General features: G+C 37.7%; 1 protein-coding gene across 4 annotated transcripts in view; it reads left to right on the top strand.

The window, feature by feature from the left end:
- Nucleotides 1-25,212, top strand: part of LOC109087479 — a 131,121-nt gene extending 105,909 nt beyond the window's left edge. For 2 of the 4 annotated variants that reach the window (XM_042758167.1, XM_042758169.1), the window contains exons 10-14: nucleotides 2,488-2,602; nucleotides 21,094-21,202; nucleotides 21,276-21,406; nucleotides 21,593-21,685; nucleotides 23,162-25,212. In XM_042758167.1, coding sequence (XP_042614101.1) covers nucleotides 2,488-2,602; nucleotides 21,094-21,202; nucleotides 21,276-21,406; nucleotides 21,593-21,685; nucleotides 23,162-23,374 — 661 coding nt within the window. In that variant the 3' untranslated portion in view covers nucleotides 23,375-25,212. The remainder of the gene's footprint in view (nucleotides 1-2,487; nucleotides 2,603-21,093; nucleotides 21,203-21,275; nucleotides 21,407-21,592; nucleotides 21,686-23,161) is intronic. The other 2 variants (XM_042758168.1, XM_042758170.1) reach the window with 2 other exon arrangements.
- The last annotated feature ends 1,239 nt before the right edge of the window (nucleotides 25,213-26,451 follow it).

The raw sequence follows: 26,451 nt of genomic DNA, 5'->3' as shown, positions 1-26,451 counted from the left end.
AGCATAATAGGACCCCTTTAAACTGGTTATGCTTAAAGGAATAGCACAACCAAAAATGATTCCGGAGTATTTACTCACCCCCAAGCCATCCAAGATGTATATGACTTTGTTCTATTAGCCATAGAGACTTAAGGTTTTGGAGGAAGACATTCCAGAATTTTTCCTTATTTAATGCAAATGAACAGGGCTCACCACAGACCATTTTTTAAATGTAAAAATCCATATTTAAGCTGCTTAAAAGTTGCGTTTAGGTGTTGGGTGTCTACAATTACTAGAAGGGATCTAGAATTTAAATGTACATTCATGAATGGCTTTTCTTTTGTGTGTGCAAAAGCCATTCGCCGGAGATGAGGTAAATAGTGTTGCAGACACTAGTGAATCCATGATTCATTAGTCTATCGATTTATTTTTTATCAAGCTATCACGTTTATTTTTCCAATCCACTGGTCACATCTGAAAGCCGAACTCAGAAATATCTTGTATCCATCAGGCAGGCAATAATATAAAATAATAATAAGTTAATAAATAAATGAAAGTAACGGAGCCGTGGCCAGATCAGTCATAAGGACATTTTTCCTTGCTGAATGCAGGGCTGCAGTCTGTGCACCCATCAATGCCATTTACGTTCGGGTCCAGTCAGGTTCAGAAATGAATGTCGTCGAGTTGGGTCAAACTCGGCTCTAATTTTATCAGTTCTGTCTCAGGTCAGGTTTTTCTTTTAAAAAAATAATTTATACATGTTTGGTTCTGGTAAGAAGTGATTTTGGTCAGTTCAGGTCAGGTACAAATTTTAGGACCAGAGAAGATCTCTACTGCATGATGAATGCACATTGCATACTACTACTACTACTTAAAGTACCATGAATTAAATTACAATTAAATTAAATAGGTGAATGTCTGTGACCCATTAAAAATACCACAAATGTAGCATCAACATCGGAACATGAAAATTCACACATCATCACATCACGCATATGTAAAGGAATAAAATAAATAGGCATAAACAAAATATGTTTCACTTGAATAATTAACAAAACAAAAAAAAAAATCTGCATCAACGTTTTTGAGTTATGACAGCTTCTTATGAATTTGTTCAACCAACAAACTAAAATGAGTTTTTTACAGCATAAACACAAATTATTAAGTTGATTACTTAAATTAAGTTGCTCCAACTAATGAGTTGTGACTCTGGGACCAATTAACTTTCTATTAAATTTACAAAAAGAATTCAGACAAGAACAGTGAGAGATTTTTCTCTCTTTTGTTGTTTGATTGCCATGACACAGACAACACCAGTGGCTTGCTGTCACTTTAAGACCAAATGCACAAATCTAATATACTGATAGACAAGCATCATTCTCAACTGTTTACATTTACTTAAGACATAAACGATTGTTTATGACAATACTCGCAAAGATGGCAACGCATCTCCACTTCCTTCCACTATAGAAAAGTGAAGCCAAAACATCCCAGTAAGGTTGCAGTCATATGGTGCCAATGACATTATTTGGATCCCGAGTCTGCACACTAGTGATCGTGAGGTGGAGCCATGGTATCAAAGTCCCACCTAAACTCTCGCAGACCCATCGCAATATCACAGTCTTGACACTTGTATACACATCAGAATAAGAACTACCTAAAATGATGTAAACCGTCTTTGGGAAAAATTTATTTAAAATGTAATTTGATTTTTTTTGTTGTTGTTTGGCTTACATCCCATTTACATGAAGATGGCTGAGTTTATGACCTATACTGCAGCCAGCCACCAGATGGTGTTTGAAATATTTTGGTTTGAAATTTTCAGGACGTGTGCGGCACACTTGGCTGAAACTGTCTCTCAGATAGAGAACACATATATCAGCATTTTCACTGCCTATTGTGCTCAAACAGTATATGGCCCACCCGGTATATGCACAACTATTAAAAAACATGTTCTAAAATCAGCTCAAAATGTCAAACATATTTATGTAATGTAATGTAATGTAAATGAATGTAAATTTGAATTTGTATTTGTGACATAATAGATCAAGTGGTCACAATATTGACATAAAAGCATATAAACCCATGTATTATAAAGTAGTCTATCACTTTTAAAGCTAAACATTGAATTCAGTGATATAAATAATAAATCACTCCTGTTAAATGTGTAATTTAATATTCAGGATATTACAGGAAAGTACAGCAAAAACTAAGCTTAAATAACTGGAATATATTTTTAAAATTTGTATTTTAAAACTACAGCTAAAGAATCTTTTTAAGAATTGACAGTGTAGAATGGATTGACCCTTTTATGTGCTGTAAAAATAATTTGATTATTACCTGTACCTGCCATTAAATATCCATTGAAGCTTATATGGCATTAAACTCAAATACAGCCACTCACTCCTGTCACTTTGAGTGTAGTTCAGTGAGACAGAATAACAGCCTAGCAACATCACAAAAAAAAGGTGTTTTAGTATTTTGTGACGTTTTCTCTCTTTCCCTCAGGCTCGGAGATAGAGAAGGTTCTTTGTCTTTGCGTAGCCAGAGGAATAAGGAGACAGAGCAAGAACTACATGATATGTCAGAGAAACTATCTCGCCGTTTGGAGGAACTTGATCTGGTCAGTAACTCAATTTGTGGGTGTTGTGTTATTACAACACATTGATCTTGTGGTGTTTTTTGTTTATTTTATTTTTTCCAAACACTAAAGGGACAAATACTATAAGCAATGCTAATACATATGTAGAATGACAACAATCTGAGAAAACATGCATAGTGTCATTAATTTCTTATGGTCAGGGGGCTAGCAGCAAATTCATCAGTCATTCCACTGACAATAATGGTTATAGATCATTAAATGTTAATTAAATATTTATATATGCTGTGTTTCCCATTCATTAACTAGACTGTGGCGGCCCGCCGTCTAATCTTCCCGCCACAGTTTCATAATAAACCAAAGATATATTTATACTTCACATATAACAAAAGTTATTTAATGTTGTGTTTCACCCCATTGCTTTGGCAAGTATCCATCAAACAAATTAAAACTGAAAGAGAATAATATGACTTATAAAGTCTGTTTGCACTGCTTGTTTCAAAGTGAAGCATGCACATTGCGCACACGATCAGCTCGTGACCAGGTGTTTTCCGTGTCTCAGAGCGACTCCATTCACAGTGAATGCAGTTAACTCGATTATTGAATGCGCTGTGAGTTTAGTGTGCATTTGGGAATGCAATGGCCACCATGCAGGTTATATATTTTTATCATTATTAGAATGCAGTAATTGGTTCTAATGTCAAATGGCTTTTTTTATGTTAAAATAATAAATATTTATTAGTACAATAATAAATGTTTAGTAGTTGTAGTAGTAGTAGCAACTGCCGTTTTTTATACGGCAAGTATATAAGTATATTTCTTAAGTTGCCTGACATGATTAAATATATTAGTATCCAATTAAAATAAACAAATTCATGACTCTTTCAAGATAACACATAGTATAATATTTCTATAAAGACAATCTTAGTGTTGTGGTATGAATAATAAAACAAACACTTGTGTATTAATCGGCAACTGATAAGTACTAATACAGATAGTACATTTTCATTTAACCTGTTGTCAGGGAAACAGGTCAATTTAGCTCAAAGGGAATCATTTAAGATTTTAAAGGGAGTTTGGACAGAATCACTGTTTTATGGCTGATCACTGAGACGGCCAGCGATTCATTGAATGAGCCGTATAACATCAACTCTGCAATGGATATATATATCTAAAGTATAGTGAAAACACTATTAATTAGCACAATAATAAGATCGGCAGTTTAAGACATTAACTTGTAAGCATGAAACAAGATACTTCTCTTTTCAATATGAATAAGGCATTATTAAAAAAATCTAAGACATATAAACTAATCTATCACAAGCACACGCACTCACACATTCACACAAGTTGCAGGAAGATAGAAAGTTAGGAAAGAATGAGTTTAAGAGAATGAAAATGTGAAATTCCAAGTTTACAGCAATATGTGAAATTGCATAGACATGAACAACCATCAATCACTTAATTAACCCTCGCACTGAGTTCCTCAGTGAGGTTAAAATTATATTAGATACACCAGTTCAGCTCAGTCTGGAGGTACGTTACTTTTGTTGACTGTGTAAAGGGGTTCCCTTTGTTGTCGTCGAAAAGGGGGTTTCCCGAGGTTGCTGATTGGCTGGAAGTTCAGTAGTCATTGAAGTGACGTCTTGGGAAGCCCGTGGTTGGGCGTTGGCTGAAGACGCGGAGTTGTGGGCTGGTTGAAGTTTCAGACGGCCACTCGAGGTCGGACTCTGAGACACTGTGTTTGGCAAAACTTAACTCAGAACATGAACTGTCAACGGTAAAGAAAAGAAACTAAAGTAAAAGAATAGAAGTAAAGTTTCACAAGACTAGGTGGTGTCTCTTCTCATCGTGGCTAAGTAGCAGCAGGCGTGCAGGCGGAAGCATGCTGGAACAGCGCTCAAAGAACGCAAAAAGTGATGACTAAAAGCAAAAGCTAAGAGCAAAATTTGATGGTGTCCTGAGTATTTAAACTTAAAAGTTCGCGCGAATGACGCGAATTGAGCGTCTGGCGCGATACGCGCTATACGCACGTTACGCGCGAATGGTGCTTTTGTGCACTTATGTGTTTGACGCGAATTCGCGTCTGCCGCCCGAGTTGAAAAATTTGAACTTTGGCGTCAATTCGCGCCCCGCGTTAACCAATCAGGCAAGCCATGCGTGTCAGGAGTCATTCAACATGGAGGAACGACTGATGTTGTCAGTGACCAGGTCACCCCGGAGCTCTATATGACAAAAGTTCATATTTCTATAGAGACAGGAATAAAAATGACCTATATATATATAAAACATATTAATAGATTAATTGAATAAAGGCCAAAGATAAGATTTACCCCAAACGAATTAGCCTATATTTTATCTTGAACCACTGAAGAGACATCAGAGCCAGCGGTAAATGTCAGAAGGTCTAGCCGAGGTGAGGCTGCTCTCGGCGGATACATGATCACTGAGCTCCCGCTGATCGCATGGAGCTCGTCTCCGAAAATCGGCGAAACACATTTTTAAATAGACGCTGTCTTTATAAATAAACGGCATATTTGAGTTTAAAACAACTACATTCTCGCCTGAAATACTTTTAAAACTACATTTCATGACACGATAACAGTAATATTTTGAAAATTATCCGAATAAAAATGGTGGTTGAAAATGCTGCGTGAAGCCCCCCCATGACGCGAATTCGCGTCTGTTGTGAAGTTAATTTCACGCGCGAATGAAGCGAATGGTCTCAAAATGTTCAAGCGGCAAACTAGACGCGGTAGACACGAATTTGACGCTCTATTCGCATTTGGTGTGAACACAGCATTAAAAAGACACAATAAGTGATTAGAAACATGATAGTCAAATGTGTGGGTTACATATATGATATGGAGTTAAGCAATGGACTGGTATTCTTTATAAGTCTTTTTGAGTTCATTTTGGTGCATCTACATCTGTAAAAGACAGTTTCTGTGGCATTCTTTGACATAAGGGCGTTCTGTGGAGACCAGAGGTTAAAAGGTCCCCTTAATCCAAAGAGCTTGTGATCATGATTACTATCATGGATTTACATGTGATGGTCATGCTGTGCATCTCTTTGACCATCAATCTTGATTACTTGCCCCAAATTTGACAATCTCCATTCCAAATTGTCCATTATTGTTCTTTTGTTCTAATGTTAAAAGCTGTTCAAACTGCTAGTTAGTGGACTTGCTTCCGACTTGTGGCGCTAGGATTTGATTTACTACATCCTGTTGTCTTGAACCTTTCTGTGGAATTCGGCTCCTCATGTTTCAACCATGCTCCTGATCGAATCTTTAATTTGTCTGGATCGGGTCTGATACCCTACACCAGTGGTTCCCAAAGTGGGGGTCGCGACCCCGGGACCCCGGCGCAGGGGTCGCGAGATGATTTCTATAAAAAAAAGTGCCCTATATATTTCTATAAAAAAGTGCCCTATATATTTTTGTTGCAATTAATTTAACCCTTTCGCACGTACGATCACACCGGTGTCATCAGTCTAGGCTGGTCCCTGGAGTGTACGATCACACCGGTCAGTGCATGACGTGAAATTCAAATGTACTCTCGCGCGTTGGCTGGCGCTGAGCCAGAGACAGGCGCGCTCAGAGCTGTCATCACAACCTTTAAGTGTTTCAACCACATAATGTTTATTTTAGGTTTCAGACATAAGTACTAAAAAAAACAATACATTTAGAGTTTGTAAAATACACACTGATGTCAAAGGACGAGGCAATAATAATCCTTTCGATTATAATTAGACACGTTTTATGCATATCAGATACACATTGTGTAAGTAACTTTAAAGTTTACTCTATTATTCTTCCAGTTCACCATCCACTTACTTTTATGAATTTCGTGAGAAGTGGATGAATTCACGTGTTGTAAATCCAACAGATCTGATTCTCTGATGTGTGTGTGGGGCAAAATATGATGTGGGGGCACATATCGTGTACAGCTCAACTAACGCGATCGTTATAAAGGTGTTTAAACAACAAAACACTTCCACTTGCATATATTTGAAAATCGGAATATCAGCTATTTCATGCCATATCTAACAAATTTGTGAATATTTTGAATAAAAAAGGAAAAAAATACATAAAAGCAGATCATAATTCATTCAGCTCTGTTGTTTCTGCGGTGTGTCACGTGACAAGCAATGACGCGTCACCATGGAAACCATAAAGTGACACATCTAAATAACGATCGCCTTGAAAAACTCACGCTGGGGGGTCAATTTGTAATTTTGTCCCAGACATTGCGAGATTACGTCAGCGTCAATCACAATCAAGTTACTTACGTACATCACGCGCAGCAACACAACGTATCCCGCTGTTTGCTAAAGTTAAAGGTGTTTGGAGGCTCCAAAAAAAGCGGTTGTTGAGGGGGTGCGGGGGGGGGCAGGGGGAGGGGGTCGCGGGGCAGCAGCGCATTTATCATGGGGGTCGCGGGCTTAAAAGTTTGGGAACCCCTGCCCTACAATATCATCAGCTCAGAAGCACCGGCAGAATGATTTATTTTCTGACATGCCATCTTTAGTAAGGATTAGAGATGGGTATTACATTTTATCGATATTGATACCGATACTTATCGATACTGTTATCGATACTATTTGGTGCAAAACATATGAAGTGAAAAGTTGTTGAAAATTAAAGTCAGTGGGGACCAGCAACTGTTTGGTTACCCACATTCTTCAAAATATATTCTTTTGTGTTCAGCACAAGAATAAATAAAAAATATAGCTGCAAGCAGGGATGGCGGGCTCGAGCTGTCAGCGCAAACGCCACCCCGTGGAATCAGGAATGCTGTGCCCAGCGGGCACATGCACAGTAACCCTCTAGCACAGGGGTCTCAAACTCAAATTGGCTGGGGGCCATTGCTGTGATTGACACCTCATAGGAGGGCCATTTTAACATTCAAGCACAACAAAACAGTGGATTTTTTATTTTTTTTTACTTCAAATTACATTGCTAAAATATTTTTGTCAAACTTAACAAAAAATGGAAACAGCAGTGTCTCTATAATTGTTATAACATTATATTAGTTTTTAACAGATAGTGCAAATATTTTTCCCTTTCTTTATTTTAAATTAACTCAAAAAAAAACCTAGCACTCAACTAACAACATTGCCCTGAACAAATGCAAACCCTGAATACATTTGTACACCATTCTATTTCTTGCCAGACGCCTGGCAGCGCTTCTGCTCACACAACTGATCCACGTTTGCCCTGATGGAGGTCACAGCTGAAACTCTGAGTACAGCATCAAGATGGGCATCACTAAGCCTGGACCTGTACTTGCATTTATTGAAGTTCATAGTTGAGAAAAGTTTCTCACACAGATATGTGCTTCCAAAAAGGCACATTACTCTACTGAACACTTTGGACAGCTCTGGGAAGCATGGAGGTAATTCTCTCAAAAACTGTCCAGTCTTGTCTGCTTGTCCCTGTGCCTCTCTGAATTTAGTTTTTAGCTCACTGTTGCACTGCAAGTCAATAAGTTCCATTTGCAACAGACTTGGGACACTCTCCACATCAGCTGAGAAGGGGTCTGCAAACAGCTGGAAAGTGTCACGATGTGTCTTGAAGTCAGCAAAACGCTGATCAAATTCCTGCAGTAGGTTTTCAATAGCAGAGGCATATTCATCACTACTGAATGATGTGCCCTCCTCCACAAGAGATCTGCATGTTGGGAAATGAGTGAGGTTTTTTGCAGAAAGGTGAGTTTTCCACAATCTTAGTTTTGTGGAGAAGGCTTTCACACTTTCATAGGCTGCTGTGATGAGCTGACCTGGGCCCTGGAGCTTCAGGTTAAGGACGTTCAGCTCCTGTGTTATGTCAACTAAGAATGCAAGGTCCATGACCCATTTAGGATCATCAAATTCAGGAACATCCATTCTGCCATCTTCCATGAATCTCTTCACCTCTGCTTTTAACTCAAAGAATCTCTTCAGGACATTCCCCCTGCTGAGCCAGCGGACCTCAGTAAAATAAAGTACATCACCATATGTTGACTCAATTTCTTCTAAAAAGGCCCGAAACTGGCGATGCTGTAAACTCCTAGACCTGATGTAATTTATACATTTCAGGACAACAGACATGACATGTTCATAATTCAAGCATTTGCTGCACAGTGCCTGTTGGTGAATAATGCAGTGCAGAACAACTGCTGCATCTGCATTTTCCTCTTCTAACTTTCTTTGTACTAGTGCTACCAGTCCATTTTTCCCTGTCATAGACGGGGCGCCATCAGTGGTAATGCTGACCAGCCTGTTCCACGGCAAACCAGCGTGCTCAATTGCATCACACAGCTGCCCAAATATATCTTTGGCTGTGGTACAGCCGTGCATTGGGCACAAACTCAGCAACTCTTCTGTCACTTCAAATTGGTCATTAATACCCCTGATGAAAATTGCTAACTGAGCACTGTCGGTTATTTCTGTGCTTTCGTCAAGCGCCACAGAATATGCAGTAAAAACTTTAGATTTGCTGCATAACTGATCATAAATGTCACTCGATAACTTGCTGTTCCGCTCTGCCACTGTGTTTGCCGACAAAGATAGATTGTTGAACAAGTTTTTCTTTTCTGGACAAAGAATATCAGCAACTTTCTGCATGCAATCCTTTATAAACTGCCCTTCTGTGAATGGCTTTCCCGCTTTAGCGATCAACTCACTCAACACATAACTTGCCTCAACTGCAGCATTAGCATCCTTTTTGGATTTATGGAAAAGGTTTTGCTGGGACGTTAGCTCTCTCTGCAACTGCCTGGCTCATCTTTTTCTCTCGTCTTCTTGGTACTTATCATACTGTTCTCCATGTTTAGTCGAGTAATGACGCTTGAGATTATATTCCTTTAGAACGGTGACTTTTTCTTTGCATATCAGACAGGTAGCGTTTCCATTAAACTCCACAAAAAAATACTGCAACGTCCATCTTTCTTGAAACTTTCTGTGTGCCTCATCCACTTTCCTTTTCGGTTTGGAAAGAGACATCTTTTCATTCGCACTTCGCAGCCAAACAACATAAACTATGAATGCCCCGAAACCAGCTGTCTTCAAATCTGTCTGCAGGCACGTTTTTTTTTTTTTTGAGACAACTAGAAAATAATAATAATAGTAATAATAATATTCATTTAGCGGGCCGGATTATGTTTTATTTTTCAACATCAGTGGCGGGCCGGGTGGAGTGGGAGGGGGGGGCCTTAAATGGCCCACGGGCCGGCAGTTTGAGACCCCTGCTCTAGCACAGGGGTGTCCAACTCTGTTAATGGCGATCGACTGTCCTGCAAAGTTTAGCTCCAACCCTAATCAAACACACCTGAAGCAACTAATTGAGGACTTCAGGATCGCTTGAAAATTAAAGGAAGGTTTGATTGATTAGAGTTGGAGCTGAACTTTGCAGGACAGTTGATTGCCAGGAACAGGATTGGACACACTTGCTTTGGCAAGTGTGTTGGATTTATTTATGGATTTATGTGTCGGCAGCCATGTCACCCTGTAGCCCAAGACTGGTTGCCCACTGATGCTAAGCAGGGCTGAGCCTGGTCAGAACCTGGATGGGAGACCTCCTGGGAAAACTAGGTTGCTGCTGGAAAAGTGTTAGTGAGGCCAGCAGGGAGTGCACACCCTGTGGTCTATGTGGGTCCTAGTGCCCCAGTGTAGTAATGGGAACACTATATTGTCAACAAGCACCGTCCTTTGGATGAGACGTTAAACTGAGGTCCTGACTCTCTGTGGTTATTAAAAATTCCAGGATGTCTTTCGAAAAGTGTAGAGGTGTGACCTCGGCATCCTGGCCAATTTCATCCATTGGCCTCTGACCATCATGGCCTCCTAACAATCCCCATATCTGCTAATTGGCTTCATCAGTCTGTCTCCTCTCCACGAAAAAGCTGGTGTGTGGTGAGCGTTCTGGCGCACTATGGCTGCCATCGCATCCATCCAGGTGGATGAGGAGATACCCCCTGATAATGTAATGTGCCATCAAGAGACACACAGACAACACTATATAAAACTTTGGTAACACTTTCAATAAGGTTTCAGTTATTAACATTAATTATATTAATTTACGTGAACAATAATTGTATGGCGTTTATTAATGTGAGTCTCTCTCTCTCTCTCTCTCTCTCTCTCTCTCTCTCTCTCTCTCACACACACACACACACACACACACACACACACAAAGAACAATATATATATAATTCTTGTAACACTTTTCAATAAGGATTTAGTTTTTAACATTATATAAGTTAACATGAACGTCATTTATATAACATTTATGAATCTTAGTTAATGTTCAAAATGGATTAATACATTATTAATTAAAATGTATAGTTAATGTACATCAGTTACTGTACCATGAATTAACAAACAATTTTTTACTAACACAAATAAATGCAGTAAAAATATGTTGTTCATACTTAGCTTGTACTAATGTTAAATACTATATTATTTAACTATATTAGTTCACATGAATAACAATTATATGGCATTTATTAATGTTAATTAAAGCTTAGTTAAAATATTTTAATACATTATTTATTAATAGATTTTTTATTTAAAGTTTTATTTTAAGATTAGTTTATGTACTGTAAATTAACATGAACATGAATGTTTTTAATGATATATATATATGATTAACTTACATTAAAAAAGATTAATGAATGATCTGAAAAATAGATTGTTCATTGTTAGTTCATGTTAGTTAATGCATTAACTAATGTAAACCAAAGAGAGCTTATTATAAATTGTTGCCAACACTTCTCATGATCTATAACCATTTTTAAAAATCCTTTTAATGATCAATAAACATTTGTGAAATAATTATATAAATCTATATTACCAGTGAAATTCTTATTAACTTTTTAAAATACATATCATTTTTCTTTTAAAGATTTTTATAAATGATTTAAATACTCTATATGTATTTCTATAATAATTATTTTTAAGAATACTGAGAGTACAGTGCAATTCTATGCACAGAGAATTAGTAATCTTATGTCTCCATCGGGTGGTCATCATTGGTACTACAGTCATCCACTTTAATTGTCCAGGTTTGTGATAGTTTTAATTTTCTTTTGGCCCCCGAGTATGATTAAGTTATGAAACTTACTATGTTTCCTACATATGTAAAAAATTATGAAGGGTTAGAATAAAGAATTGAAAAGATATAGAAAAATAACTGTTATTTTTTTTATGTTACTTTAATAAATCGCTATGGCCACTCCGTTCAAGGTATCCTAAACCCGATCGCAATTTGACATCTTCAGTATATTGTTATCATGTTGGCAAAGTTTGGTGTGAATTACTTGTTTCTTCTTGGAGGAGAATGAATTAATTTACAGCATGATTTTTCAAAAATCCACATTAAAAATCAAAATAGCTGACTTCCTGTTGGTCTTAGCTAATGACTGTAAATTAAAAAGTTGTCCGGCTTGATAAGAACAATATATGTACCGAGTTGGTGTCTGTAGCTAAAACTAAGCCCCCCACTTTTGACAAAAAAGTTGTTCGACTCAATGAGATCTATAAGTGTACAGAGTTTCATATAAATACATGCAAGTATGTGTGAGCTTTGGTTCAAGATTTCTGACTGTGTTCCAGGGGGTGCTGTAGAGCCCCTGTGCCACGCCCGGGTCCCAGCCTCTGCGGCGTCCTAATGGCCACAGATTCCAATGTGTATTCCAATTTTCAAGAGTTTTTCAGTATGTTAAGGCCCCCCAAAACCGCCGGAAGGTTAAAAAAAAATAAAAAGAAGAAGAATAATAATAAGAAATATAGCTGCAAGCAGCAATTACGGGGCCAAGCACTACAGGAGCAAGCTTCAGACGAATGGCGGGAATGAGTAATTAAAACCTTTTTAAGATTATTTTAGGCAGAATGGCTTGAAAACAATAAACAAAACAACTAGTAATAGGATTTATTGTCTTATCACATTTGACCAATAGGTGGCGCTGTTGCCAAATTAGTGTGGAATGGTCAGTGTGAAGTGACTATTGCACATACAAAGTTTGGTGTCAGTATGTCAAGCCTTTGAAGAGATATAGGCTTGGAGTCATTTTGACACAGTGCTTAAAGTTTATAGCGGCTCTGTACGAAAACGGTTGTGTCTATTGACACGAAATCCATAACCTTTTGTCAGCACAGTCTGAAGATGATTGTACTCAATTTTGGTGAAAATTGGACAAAAGGTTGATGAGGAGAGCAAAAAAGTATGTTTTCAACATAAATCAATATGGCCGACAGAAAGTTCGGCTTATTATGACATAATTGATATGTTTGTTGTCGGCATGACCCAAGAAACATTTTGAGATCAGTTTCATTACAATAGGTCAATGAAATCAAAAGTTCTGAAATTTTCAAAAATGCTAATAAATAAGAATTAATGAATGTTTATTACTCCAGACCAATAGGTGGCGCTGTTACCAAATTGATGTGGCGTGATCAACTTGTGGTGACAATGGCACCTACAAAGTTTGGTGCAAAAATGTCAAAGCTTTGCAGAGATACAGCCTCAGATGTATTTTGGCATCTAACGACCAAATTTGTTGATGCGCTAAACGAAAACCGTTTCGTATATCGACACGAAATCCATAACTTTTTGCCAGCATCTTCTGAAGATGATCTGAGTCACATTTGGTGAAAAATTGGACTAACGGTCTAGGAGGAGTTTGAAAAATTAGGTTTTCAACATGAATCAAAATGGCGGACAGGAAGTTTGGCCAATTTTGTCATAATTGGTATCGATGTTCTCGGCATGATCCAAAGAATTTAGGGATACCACTTTCATTCCAATAGTTCAATGTATTCTAACGTTATTAGCATATTTGTTAAATTTCTTTATAACTTTTGACCACAAGGTGGCGCTGTGCCCAAAGTTTTTGAGTACCATCAAGGCATGGTGTCGAACATTTTTGTAATTAGTTTCGTTACGATACACTAATGCGTTTGTGAAATACAGCAACTTAGATAATAATTCAAAATGGCCGACGCCCAAAATGGCTGACATGGGAAAACTGCATATCATTCGATTCAACATGATGCACCAAATCTGAAGAGACCAGTTTTGTGATTTTTGGCCAAACCATTCAGAAGTTCTGTGCAAAAATATGCATTTTTTGTATCTCCTGACCACTAGGGGGCACTGCGCTGAAACACTGCAGTTAGCCTCAGGCTATGCTTGTTACAACATACACTAAGTTTGGTCTCAATACCCTAAACCATTGCGGAGATATAGCCTCATAACTATTTTTGTGTGTTTTTTCTTGAATTCGTTTGCGTGTTATTCCAGAACGTTTTGAATAATCAACTTGAATTCCATAACTTTTTGCCAGCATGGTCTTAAGATGATCTGAGCTCATTTTGGTTAGAGTCGGACTAACCGTCTAGGAAGAGATAGAAAAAGTACTTTTTTTTCGAATATCTAAAAATAGAAAAAAAAAACTAAACCTTGCGATTTTTGAATTTTGGGGTTCAATCGACTTGGCATGAGCCAAAGATTCAGAGAAAAATATAATGTTCCTTCTGTACCTTATGGTTCAAATGTTATTAGCATACATTTTTTGAAAGTTTGGACAAATGGTGGCGCTAGAGAGCTGGAGTTAGAGACTTTAAATTTTCGATGGTTAATGTTGACACTGTCCTCTATGAGTGTGCCAAATTTCACAACTTTCCCGCAGTCGGTTCTATGGGCTGCCATAGACTTGCGGCGGAAGCGGAAGAATAATAATAATAATAATAAAAAGAAATCTAACGATTTCAATAGGTGCCTCCGCACCTTCGGTGCTTGGCCCCTAATAATCCTTAGGGGAACGAGGGCCCTGCGCCCATTGGCTCGGGCCCTAATAATAATCCTTAGGGAATCAATAGGGCCCTGCGCCCATTGGCTCAGGCCCTAATAATAATAATAACAAATAATCCTAAGGAAAACAATAATAAGAATAATCCTTAGGGGAACAAGAGGGCCCTGCGCCCATTGGCTCGGGCCCTAATTAAAACATGTTTGATACAACATGACTGAGGAAATAGTGACAGAAAATAGATTTTTGGGTGAACTGTCCCTTTAATGACAAGCGGCAGAATGTTTAGTACAGTCCCTTTAAGAGCTGCACGCATTTGTTTTTCTCTCAACTGTTTACATTCACTTTAGACATTAACTGTGTTTATATGTAAATCTTGTGTTTTTGACAGTATTAGCGCAATCAGACGATAACTAAGTAATAAGGTGCTGCTTGACCAGCCTTTTAGTGTACGGTCTCTTCGGGGGTATGCGCTCTGAATAAGCACGTGTTAGAACAGCACGCAAATTAAATGATTAACCGGCATGGCTTTAAAGCACGCGGAAATAACATACTTTTGTGATTGCAAATAAGTTTTGTGTGTGTAACTCTACCAAATAAACATTTGATGTAAATGTGTCTCACAAGTTTCAGTTGGAGCTGGAGCCACGAGACATAATACATAATAGTGTTCACTATTACTCTGCTCCATAAATTTCATCTGACACTGTTGTCGCTTAGTTTTGTAGCGTGAGCTCTCACTTTCAAACGTTTCACTCTTGCCGCAATGACTGATTGCACGCAAACACACACAGCACATGCACCATGGATATCACACGCACATTGCGCTAACGTCGGCCACATCATTCAGTAAAGGGAAATGACAAGCAGCAGATTCTAATTCGCCATTAACATTGAAGTATATGGAGATAAAACAACACAAGTATCGATAACAGTATCGTTTGTCCTATTCCGGTATCGACCCAATTACATACTGGTCCAAAAAAATACCAGTTCTCGGTACCCATCCCTAGTAATGATAACACTTTATTCTATGTTTGTTTGTGATGCAGATTTGCTATATCATAATATGATTCAAGTAATTTTTGCAGACAACAGTAACATGCAAGCATAGTGAACCAACACCTGCTTGTCAAGTAGAAGCAGAAAACCAAAAGCTATGTACCCTTTGAATTAATAATATACAGGTCCTTCTCAAAAAATTAGCATATTGTGAAAAAGTGCATTATTTTCCATAATGTAATGATAAAAATTAAACTTTCATATATTTTAGATTCATTGCACACCAACTGAAATATTTAAGGTCTTTTATTGTTTTAATACTGATGATTTTGGCATTCAGCTCATGAAAACCCAAAATTCCTATCTCAAAAAATTAGCATATTTCATCCGACCAATAAAAGAAAAGTGTTTTTAATACAAAAAAACTCAACCTTCAAATAATTATGTTCAGTTGTGCACTCAATACTTGGTCGGGAATCCTTTTGCAGAAATGACTGCTTCAAAGCGGCGTGGCATGGAGGCAATCAGCCTGTGGCACTGCTGAGGTGTTATGGAGGCCCAGGATGCTTCGATAGCGGCCTTAAGCTCATCCAGAGTGTTGGGTCTTGCGTCTCTCAACTTTCTCTTCACAATATCCCACAGATTCTCTATGGGGTTCAGGTCAGGAGAGTTGGCAGGCCAATTGAGCACAGTAATACCATGGTCAGTAAACCATTTACCAGTGTTTTTGTCACCGTGAGCAGGTGCCAGGTCATGCTGAAAAACGAAATCTTCATCTCCATAAAGCTTTTCAGCAGATGGAAGCATGAAGTGCTCCAAAATCTCCTGATAGCTAGCTGCATTGACCCTGCCCTTGATAAAAACACAGTGGACCAACACCAGCAGCTGACATGGCACCCCAGACCATCACTGACTGTGGGTACTTGACACTGGACTTCAGGCATTTTGGCATTTCCTTCTCCCCAGTCTTCCTCCAGACTCTGGCACCTTGATTTCCGAATGACATGCAAAATTTGCTTTCTTCCGAAAAAAAGTACTTTGGACCACTGAGCAACAGTCCAGTGCTGCTTCTCTGTAGCCCAGGTCAGGTGCTTCTGCCGCTGTTTCTGGTTCAAAAAGCACACGCCTGTGCACGGTGGCTCTGGATGTTTCTACTCCAGACTCAGTCCACTGCTTCCGCAGGTCCCCCAAGGTCTGGAATCGGTCCTTCTCCACAATCTTCCTCAGGGTCCGGTCACCTCTTCTCGTTGTGCAGCGTTTTTTTGCCACACTTTTTCCTTCCCACAGACTTCCCACTGAGGTGCCTTGATACAGCACTCTGGGAACAGCCTATTCATTCAGAAATTTCTTTCTGTGTCTTACCCTCTCACTTGAGGGTGTCAATGATGGCCTTCTGGACAGCAGTCAGGTCGGCAGTCTTACCCATGATTGCGGTTTTGAGTTATGAACCAGGCTGGGAGTTTTTAAAAGCCTCAGGAATCTTTTGCAGGTGTTTAGAGTTAATTAGTTGATCCAGATGATTAGGTTAATAGCTCGTTTTTAGAGAACCTTTTCATGATATGCTAATTTTTTGAGATAGGAATTTTGGGTTTTCATGAGCTGTATGCCAAAATCATCAGTATTAAAACAATAAAAGACCTGAAATATTTCAGTTGGTGTGCAATGAATCTAAAATATATGAAAGTTTAATTTTATCATTACATTATGGAAAATAATGAACTTTTATCACAATATGCTAATTTTTTGAGAAGGACCTGTACTTGAGTACTTGAGTGTCTTTATGGATACTCTGTAGTTTTTTATTGAGTATCAAAGATATTAGCAACTTTTACTCTCTACTTCACTACATTTTTGAATAAGTATCTGTACTCTTTACATCACTGCATTTGTAATGAGTGTTGCAATTACACATTACATTTTGCATGGCACCTAGATTTTTCTGCAGTGATATTGCTAACTATATGGCACTGAAAGTATTATACCCAAACTTGTCAACAAGGATACAGTAGGTGGCCATCCAAAACGGTGGTTCTACCGCCGGACGTACCACCGCCGCCACGTCTGCAAAGTGCATTTGCAGCTTTTGACCGCTGAGTGGCGCTTTAATCAGAAGTTTTCAAACAAGCACATCAAAGCACATTTTCGCAAACAGACGTCAGCTTTGCCTCGCCAATGTGTTATATTTGACATCAGTCGGGGAAAATTAAAGAAAAACACTGTAGGCTAGTTAAAATATTTAATATTCACAGATGAAAGTTTAGTCCTTATGAAGATATGTGCGTTTCCTAGAATGAATTCAAGCAGGATAAATGTCAAGCCTATGACCCTGTGCTTATATTTTCTCAACACCATATTTTAGATTTGACACATTTAAATAGTGTGCAGTATTATTTATATAATATGAATTGTGTTACATTATTCAAAAGAAATTGTGGTTTACTTTGCATCAGAGCATTAAAAGTGGTAGCCTATTGTGAGCTAGGCTTGCCTGTTTTATAAATTATTTTCTTTATTTTAGTAAAACGTGAGGCACTGTATAATTTTGCTCCCATTATTTACGCCTAATTAAAACAAGAAATGAATAAATTAAACCTGCACGATTTAACTAAGTCATTGAAACTCTAAAGAATGGACTGATTAATAAAACATCTTCACGTATGAACTCAGGTTTTCTCATTATAATCAACAAAATGCACACAATGTAAAAAAGAGCTTCATTAATTGACAACTTCAGTGATTTTAAATGGAGTCTTCTTTACTTGCTTTCATATAATTTAAGTAAAGTAAAAAATAAATAAATGAAATAAATAAATTGCAGCTGCATTTAAATGCAGGTTTGTATAATATTCCGTAAAATATCAGTGCAAGATTTGCTCGGTGCGCATGATGCTGAGTGCGACGCATAGCATTTATTCTTATTTGTCTACATATTTTATCTTCGTTACAAATCTTGTTTGGTTTTATTTTGAATAATTGCAGGTTAAAAAAATGTTTTACTTTGTAATGCATATGCAAAATGTGAATTATTAGTCATATTCAAGTGTTTGTGTGAAAATTATAAATGCGCCTGCATGACAGGGAGGCACCCTCTCGATCATGTGATTTTTTTTCCTAATGAAATAACTGACATACATGAGAAATATATCTACAGAAAGCTTGAAATGCCTTTTAAACGAATCAATTCAAAACTAAAGCATTATGTAATCTGTGAAGGTTGCATTTCTCTCTAAAGGCGTGTCCTTGTGGAGAGAGTCAGCACTGTGAATTTCATCTTGCAGCCGACAAGAAAACATTTGTTTATTAATAAATAATTAAAATGTCTCCTTTTTCACAATTATTGGGCTACTTCTGCCTGTGCTTTGTGGCAAACTTAATGCATGTGCTTGAGTGCAGAATATATTAAGGCTCATTATGGATTATAGATGTAAATTTAATATAAACCTGCGATTAGTTGAATAATGCAACGAATAATGACAAATGAACAACTAGTAACTAGAAAAATCTTACGTGGGAGGCACACCTATTAAATACCCTCTAGACATCTCTGTTAAAGTTTTTAAAGAATTGTATACGCGTTTGCATAAATTCTTCTTTCAGAATGGTCTGTAATGGAGAGATGTCTTAACACTGATTTTTCCTCTGAAACACAAAAACGAAAATTTAAATAAAATCAATATTTTGTGTTTTGAGAATGGCCAACCCTTCTCTGCAGATATTGTACTTCTGGTTTGTGGATTTTAAATCACATAAAGTCTACAAAATATAATGTCTCCCAAAACTCTGGTGTTTTTTGTCACGTCTGTAACGCATGTGTATTCCCAAATCTAAAAAAGCCTATAAAACATGCCACCTGGCAGTAGTTTTGCGAATGATTTTAACACGCGACTGACTTGCAGTTAACGCCGTGGCCCTGCGGCGGCAGTACACATGGCGTTAATACCCATTTTGGTTGTCTACCTACTGTACTTTAAATGAATGAGTTCCTTTTTTTTTTTTTTTTTTGAGGTGTTCAGTTTTAGAAAATACTTATTGCTCTTCTGACAAATCAACTCTTTCTTTTTTTTTCACTGGCATGTCTCTTTGACTAGTGCATCTTTGAGCCTATATTCAGTATGAGTAAAATACTCAAGCACTGTTAAAATCAGATACTCTAAGACATTTACTCAAGTTGTCTTGAAATTTGTGACTTGTAACTTGTAGTGGAGTAATGTTCACTGTAAGGTATCTGTACTTTTACTCAAGTATGTTTTCCAGGTACTCTTTACACCTCTGAGAAAGATTCTCTGGAGAGCGAATATCAGTAATTATCAAACTGAAATTTTGACTTACCATCGCAAAGTGACGCCAACACTTTTGAAAGGGCAGGGCCACTTTTACTAAAACAGCTATAATTTTTGAATGCTTATGTAAGAGCTCAATCTGACAAGTACTCCTATCACGGAGCTTGGCCACTTGGTGGCACTATAATAGGGGGAAAAAAAACATAAAAATGGCAATAACTATGCAACCATTTTTCCAGTCAGCATGAAAATTGGTATGCAGTGTCTTTGTGCCACAAGTGTCTATAAGGACATCTGCATATCTCAAAAAACATGTTCATCATTGGCCAATGAAGTTTGAGCACCTATTGGACAAGGTTAACAGAGGTCGATCAGAATGAAACTCAGTGGTCCTGTTTGATTTTTTTCAATGGCATAAACTATTGTATATTGTGTGGTTTCTCACACATACACACAATATTCATATCATATGATAGACCTACTCATTCTTAACAACTTTGCCTGTACTACCACTGTTGTCAAGCAAGTCATTTATTCAGTAATTGAGAATATGTAAAAAAAAATAATAATAATAATAATAATAAATAAATATATATTTTTGTGAACTAGTCCTAGGTTTTTCACTCAATTAAAAAAAAAAACAAACAAAAAAAAAAACCCTGATTATCTGGATCTTTAGGTTTAGCTATAATGGGGTTGTTTAGAAAAGGGCCTTGTCCTAATATACCCAAAAGCCTATAAATCCTAAAGAAATCTTTAAACTTCACAAAACAAGGTGAGCACATGCAACAAGTGAGACAAGCATGCAAAGTTTAATGGAGATCGGACCATAGGTGGCATTATAACAGTTAACAATGCTTCAAAAACATTATATTTCTATGGTAAATAACGTCAAATTGCAGAAAATGTTCATATATTCATGCATACACCAGATCTTCAAAGAATAACCTTGCATGTAGGAACACTGCTGTCAATCAAATTGTTCTTTTAAATATTTGACATTATTTAAAAAAAACTACTTTTGTGAACTCCTCCAATCCGACCACATGTGGTGCTATAACTGTCATAAATGTTAAAAATCATCATATTTCTATGGTAAATTACCTGGATTTGCCAAAGATGCTTTTTTTAGTCATCGATTTAGGTGGTTACAGGCTTGCTAAATAATATGTAATATCTTTTTTCATATGTGCTTAAATCACTTAAAGTGACTGAATTCCGATAATTGCTGCTTGCAGCTATATATTTTTTGTTATTTTTAGTCTTTTTGTTGTTGTGTGGAAATGTCTAATTTTGTATTACATTTTGTATTACACAAGCTTGGAAGCAACACTGAGACAAGTAAATGATAATGAATTTCAGTATCAATTGTTCTAGTGCTGCTATGCTGCATGTATACTGTACAATAAATATGTTAGTTAAATTGGCTTTGTGGTGCAGATGTTGAAGCGTGCTCTGAGTGAAATTGGGGAGATATGTGAGCCAGGAGAGGAAGATAAACAGTCTCATCATAGCGACAGCATCATGGAGTGTGTCATAAGTATGTCAAGTATGTACTCACACACCACTGCGAACAAGTGACTGTACACCAGACAACTAAACAAGCTTGTGTTTTCATCCAGGTTCATGCCATTCCAGACCTCATGCACACTCATTACCCCCCTTCTCTACACCTGTACAGCACTCTATCCAGCAAGATGCTCTGATCAGCGACAATGCCAGTCATAGCCAGCAACACCACAGAAACACCCAGGTACATCCCACACACCACACTAAAATCAGAATCAGAATTAGCTTTATTCACCAAGTGTGTGCAAACACATAAGGAATTTGTTGCGGTTTTTTAGAAGCTCTTGATCTGCATACACTTTTAAACATTCATATCCCAACAGCCTGATCATGTGGACTGTGTTTTGATTGTGTGTGTGTATGTGTGTAGTTCACAGAATCAGTCTGTAAAGATGAACTGAAGCAATCAGTCCAGCAGGAGCAAACCGATATGACCACTGAGAGACTCAATGTTCAGAAAACGGTCAGTGATGTTTATCTCTCATTTCTGGTGGATTATGTTTTATGATGCAAGCAAGAGTTGTTTTGTATTGTGCCTTCATCATGATATTACATTGCTTTGTAGTGTGTTTGTACTGTATTGAAATTCCTAATTTAAAAAAAAGTACTATGCAAAATAAGGCCCTTTCACACGTTCAGATGTCAGATTCCAGAATATTTGTTCCAGTAATTGTTTTGAGATTGTTTTATTTTATTTTTTTTTTATTTACACTGCCAGAGTTTCCTTGTGTTCTTTACTGTCCTTCATCATTAATCTTGTTCTTTATTACATCATCTGCAGAGATGGTAAGTCCTGTTGGCAGCCATAGTATTTTTGTTTGTTTGTTTTGAATGTGACCATATGTCCTTCGACCATGAATAAGAGGTGAATTCCCTGGTCATGGGCTTGGGCTGAGTGAGGGGAGCGCCATGCCCAGGTGAGCTCGTCATGTAACTCCAGAAAGAATAGCACCGTGGGCAGCTAATTGGTGGCCCACATGCAGATAGGAGCCATCCATTCACTTCTTCATAGGCTGTTTGGGGGCTGACCATTCCAGGCCCATCTCAGCCTAGGCATCCAAGAGGATATTCAGAAGTTCCACATCAAGAGGGGTCACTGGAGGGGTCATCCATTGGAGCCTCTGACCAAGCACCTGGGACAGAGTCAGTGGATGACATAGCATCTTCCTCCCTGGTTCCAAAGGAGACCAGGTCCTGCACTTCAGTGCAAGGGCAAATGCTGCCCTCCGAATACATGGGCCCTGGGATGGTGTCAGTTGATTGAGGGAGCCTCCCAACAGAGGCTTATGAGACCTTCCGCTCACAGCTCGACAGTGACTGGAGGGTGAGGCACAACAGTGGGTGGCTTGCTGAAGACTGCAGCAAGTCTTGCATGGATAGTCTTGATCGGCAGATCCCCACACTACTCATGCGAGTCTGGTAGCTCAGTGGGCCCATTGCAGGTTCAATAGCATGATTCAATCAGGCTTCAGCATTTTTTAAGAAAGGGAGTTTTCCCAGGACGTCAGCTCTGAAACAATGTCGAGAGCCAAGTCTCAAGAGGGAACCCCAGAAGTTAATAATCCAGAGGAAAAAAATGCAGCAAACTGAAAAGACCAAGCATTGTGTTATTCTTCTGTTGTCTGAAAAAAGAACATGATGGAAATTTTACAGCTCGAGTCAAACTGACATTTTTTGTAGTGCAACTTTGATTTAATTTTATTTGTTTTTGTCTTTTTGAGTCCAATTTACCTAAACCGGAAGTGCCTACCATAATTTAAAATGCAGTAAGCTCATTTTTTTTGTTTTGTTTTTAATCTGATATGCAAGTGAGTGCTGAGTGACATGATAATTTAAAGCATCTCATTAATTTAAACAAAGCCAAAGCTGAAAACCTTAAGAATACTACAAATGTAGTTATTACTGTTTTATGTTGTTGCTGTTTTATGTCTTTGTGTAGGATCTTAAATACCACCAGGCAGTGTGTAGAAAAGCTCCTTCTGTTCACAGATCCTGCACCAAGTCACCTTGCTCTCGATTCTCCGGAACTAAACTCCAACACACAGCCAGAAAAGAGATACATTCCGGTAAGACAGCAATCAGTGACCGAGTGCGCACACACACACAAACTGGCATATACTGCATGGTTTACAGGGACTCTTCTGTAAGATAAATAGGTAAATTTAGCTCAAGGCGAACTAATTATTATATTTATAGGGAATTTTGACACAATTTTTTTATGGCTGATCAACTGAATTGCTGAAACTATCAACTATACAACAGATATTAATATCCAAAATATAGTGAAAACACTATTTATTAATGCGGTAACAAGATTGACAGTTTAAACATTAATTTGTAAGCATATAGCCTTAAATAAATAAGTCCTTTTAAGACAAGTCATGTCACTCGGCGGCCATCTTTGAAATGTCTCTTGGTATCCAAGTGCAACTCCTATCTCTTTGAATGGGGAAACCTCAAATTCTCCAAAACTGTTCACTAAGCTTACGATTTAATTTCATATTTGAAATCACCAAAGAAATCTGACAACAACTTTGTCATGAATGTTGTTACTTTTGCTCAAATAGCGTTATAAAAAACGTATTATTCAGGCTAAGTCAGCCAGTGTGCATGCGCAGTCCTGAGCATGCGTCTCAGAGCGCTGACTGTTTCAATAGCAACTGGGACTTCTAACGGCAGCTGCAGCGACATGTTGACTTTACCAATTAGCGATTGTCTCTCTCATTTTGAGCGTTGCATTTTTCCCCATTCAAAACTATATGAGTGACATGTCTTGGGTATTCTATATTCTTTGATATAACACAAGACACTTTTCTTCAAATACAAACAAGACTTTGCTGGACAGATATATGCAATTCCTTAGACCTTAAACGATTCCTTAAGCAATTCCTTAAACGAACCATCACTTATTTAATTTAACCCTAGCGTTGACTTTTCAATGAGGCTATGAAACTTTGTTAAATGCACCAGTTCAGCTGATTCTTTATTGATTCGCTGATGGTCTGGAACACTCTGGAGTGATGTTTTGGGAAGATACCCACAATGGGCATTGGCTGAAGGATAGATGATGAGTCTCATAGGCTGGTTAAGGTTTGAGGCGGTCAAAGACAAAGTCGGATACAGCCGGATAAGGCAAAGTCGGATAAGGCAAAACTTAGCTTAAAAAAATAGACTTTCAAGGGAAAAGAAAAGAAACAACATGAAAGAAAGAAAAAAGTGTGTGACAAGACTAGATGGCTTATCTCCTCATGATGGTAGAGAAGCAGCAAGCCAAAAGCTCTTTGGTTCATGTAGGGATGGGTGATAAAATGATATCATATTGAGATCATGATTAAAAAAAGATAGCGATGATAAGCTCTGAACATTTTTACTCTATATAGATTAATCTAACAGTCTCACACAGGAGAAATAAAGGCATCAGCAGCAATCAGTGCATGCCACCAACAAGTCTGCATGCTCTGTGTGAATGAATGGCATGGTTTAGGAATTAGTTTTAGAAAGGTAGCTGGAGTAATGTAATTTTACCACAGGATGTATGTAATATTATGTATTATTATATAATAGTATGTATTTAGTATGGCCAATTCGCACTGGATAAGAAATCTCAGTAAAACTACCAGAAATGGGAGGGGTAACTCTACCTTTTTTGCAGAAGGTAAAAGTCTCTATATGATTACCGAGATGGCACATTTGGATTGGACTAAAATCGCTGAGAATCTCTGGTAATAATTACCTCTCCATGTAAAACTAATCCCATCAGAATAGGGCTAAATACAAACTGAAACTGAAAGTAAAACTGAAAGACCTTCATGGAAGCCCGGCAAAATAAAAGTCCATTTAACTTGAAGAAATTATGACAGGAATATATTACTATTGTATACTAACCCTCTGTGGGACATCATCATTTATAAATGATGCTAAGAAAATTGCATTTAAAATACATGTTATTAAAATGTTATTTTAATGATGTCATATGACATCCCCTTCAACTAGGAAAATTACAATTTATTTAGGGCTTTTCACACAGCATTTAACACTGGGTTATCGTTGTTCTAAACACCTCTTTTAACCCCGGGTAAAGAAACGTTTCCCAAATTTAGAAGCGGGGTTTGCAATGCTTTTAACCCGGTGTTATGAAACTCTGCTCTGTTGCAGGATTAGCACGGCTTTTTGTGATGTTATTCCTGCATTGCGGTGCCAACCTTGTATAGTGTGAAACGGAGCGTGTGAAAAGTTAAGCCCCGTTCACACTACAAGCGGCACGCAATGACAAAGTGACATGATCCCATTAATTTCAATGAAGAGCTGGCAGTTTCCGGCAACACGAGCGACAGGGATCGTTGGCAAATGGATGGGGCATGTCCAGCGAAGTGACAGAATTTAGAATCCTTCAACTTTATGCAAATGAAGAGCAACTTTTGGGACGACAGCCAATAAGAAAGAAGACGATGTGATCGTTCTCCTCTCAGCTCCGGCAGGGACGCTGTTTGCGTTTTTGACGTAGATAAACACATCTATGATAAACATAAGCTATGGAAAAGAGCAGGCTGTTTCTCATTCATTTTTGTTTTTATGTACAGATTCAATTTATATTACATTATACAGGGCTTAAAGTTCTCTGGCACCATGCCGGATCTCCAGAGTGTAGCGTTTGGCTGCGGAAAAATAAATATAATAATCCTACATTTAAATCACTTTCGAGTCCATGAGTTCACCTATCAATGGTATGAGAGCAGTGTTGGGCAGTAACTAGTTACTGTTAAATTTTTTATTGTGTTGATTTTATTTCTCTCAGTGTTGGGTAGTGTAACTAATTACTAATAAGATTTCAGTAATAATATTACAGTTACCATCTATAAAACAGCTTAGTTACTTAGTTACTTTTGATGCCTCAACCCCGCTGATTTAAAATCCAACAATTAAATAATTCCTAGATTTATTTTCATAATTTTCACGACTTGCACATGCATGCCCAGTGTAGCAGGCATGTTTTGAATATGGAAAAGCTTACATTCAGCAGATAGAAATATTGCATTATATTGATTTTGTCTGGAAAATGATGATCTGAACACTGTTGTGTAAGTTGTGGCTTTACTTTACTCTGGCATTATATTCCACCCACATCCCTCTGATCAGCATGCACGTGGTACATTATATTATTAATATTTGGAAAATTAAACAGTTTCTTACAAATTTATATGATTTGTTTAAAATACATAATGAAATATA

The sequence above is a fragment of the Cyprinus carpio genome, chromosome A6 (genome assembly GCF_018340385.1).
Source record: "Cyprinus carpio isolate SPL01 chromosome A6, ASM1834038v1, whole genome shotgun sequence".
Lineage (NCBI taxonomy): Eukaryota > Metazoa > Chordata > Actinopteri > Cypriniformes > Cyprinidae > Cyprinus > Cyprinus carpio.
Note: the sequence above shows the minus strand (reverse complement) of the source record. Positions and strands in the feature narration are given on the sequence as shown.